The sequence below is a fragment of the Plasmodium cynomolgi genome, assembly GCF_000321355.1.
Source record: "Plasmodium cynomolgi strain B DNA, scaffold: 0389, whole genome shotgun sequence".
NCBI lineage: Eukaryota > Apicomplexa > Aconoidasida > Haemosporida > Plasmodiidae > Plasmodium > Plasmodium cynomolgi.
The window spans coordinates 1-1,282 of NW_004192881.1; the positions used below are offsets into that span (position 1 = coordinate 1).

Consider the following 1,282-nt stretch of genomic DNA (forward strand, 5'->3'; position numbering starts at 1 on the left):
TACCAGAGCATGTGATGCTCTTTGTATTATAGAAGGATCTGATTGTATATTCTGTACTGTAGAAGCTTGATCTGCATCAATTTTTTCTGATTGGCAATCATCTATAATATTTGTAGAAGTTATAGAAGATAATTCTGATAATTCATAATCTATCAGTTTGCTGGAATGTAATTCCTTATAATTTGTTTCAAACATATTTACTGGAAGACAAGTATGCATTTTTTCCGTCGAAAATGTAACATTCGGACAGTGTGTCAAACGCATATTTCTATATGAATCTATACATTGTTGGATAAATTCTTTACAAGAGCATATATTAGAATCATCATTTTGGGTTAATATTTCTCGAATAACATTAATATTATTATTAAATATATGTAACATTACTAAATTTTCTGCTTCATCGAAGATTTTATAGAGCTTCAAATCAAAACAGTCAACGTTTTTTTGTTTTTTCTCTATTAGACTATTTGATGAATCAAAAATACTTTGAATAGTATCATAAGAAATACTATGTTGCTTTATTTCATAATATAACCAATAGTATATATTGTAACAGTGTTTAGAAAGGTCGTTATCTGATTTATACGTACTATATAGATGCTTCATACTTCTTAAAAGTGTTCTACAAATATCCATTTGTTCTCCTACATTGATACGTTTACTATGACTAATATTACTATTGCATGATATAAAAAATTTAGGTTCATTTCCATCATTTACATATTTATCTAATATATACTTTTCCCAAATATCTTCTAAAAAAGGGATAACTTAAAATAAAAATAAAAAATATGAATTTATGTATCTAAATTTTTTTAAAAAAAATAAAATTCCATGAACAAAAAAATTAATAATATAATAACATATAAGCTATATGTAATTATTTTGAATATTAATAATAAACATACATTCTCCTTCCAATCGGAATCTACCATATCAAAAAAGTAATGAATGATATAACAATTAGTAAAATAAGTAAAAGTGAATATATTTATACATAAAAAGTAATTAGAATAAAATCGCATATGCTGAGTATTAATGCACAATAAAATTAAAATAAATCTATATATTAATTAGTAAATATCCCCTAATTATTTTAAAATATATTTTAGGACAACACTATTTATGTAATGCATTAATAAAATAAATTATATATTATTAAGAACTATATTATTTAATATTATATATTAAAGAAATTATTTATTGAGTCCTTATAATTATATAGAAATATGTTAGTTATATTATAGAATACCGAATAATTTAATATTATATTGTAATT

At 21.9% G+C, this 1,282-nt stretch overlaps 1 protein-coding gene across 1 annotated transcript; it reads right to left on the minus strand.

Moving 5' to 3' along the window:
• Nucleotides 1–5: 5 nt before the first annotated feature.
• On the minus strand, nt 6–773 carry PCYB_003960 (hypothetical protein; the record flags this gene model as incomplete). Its single annotated transcript, XM_004227817.1, has 1 exon — nt 6–773. A coding segment is annotated over one exon (765 nt), but the record flags the coding sequence as incomplete, so codon positions are not given.
• Between the last annotated feature and the right edge of the window lie 509 nt (nt 774–1,282).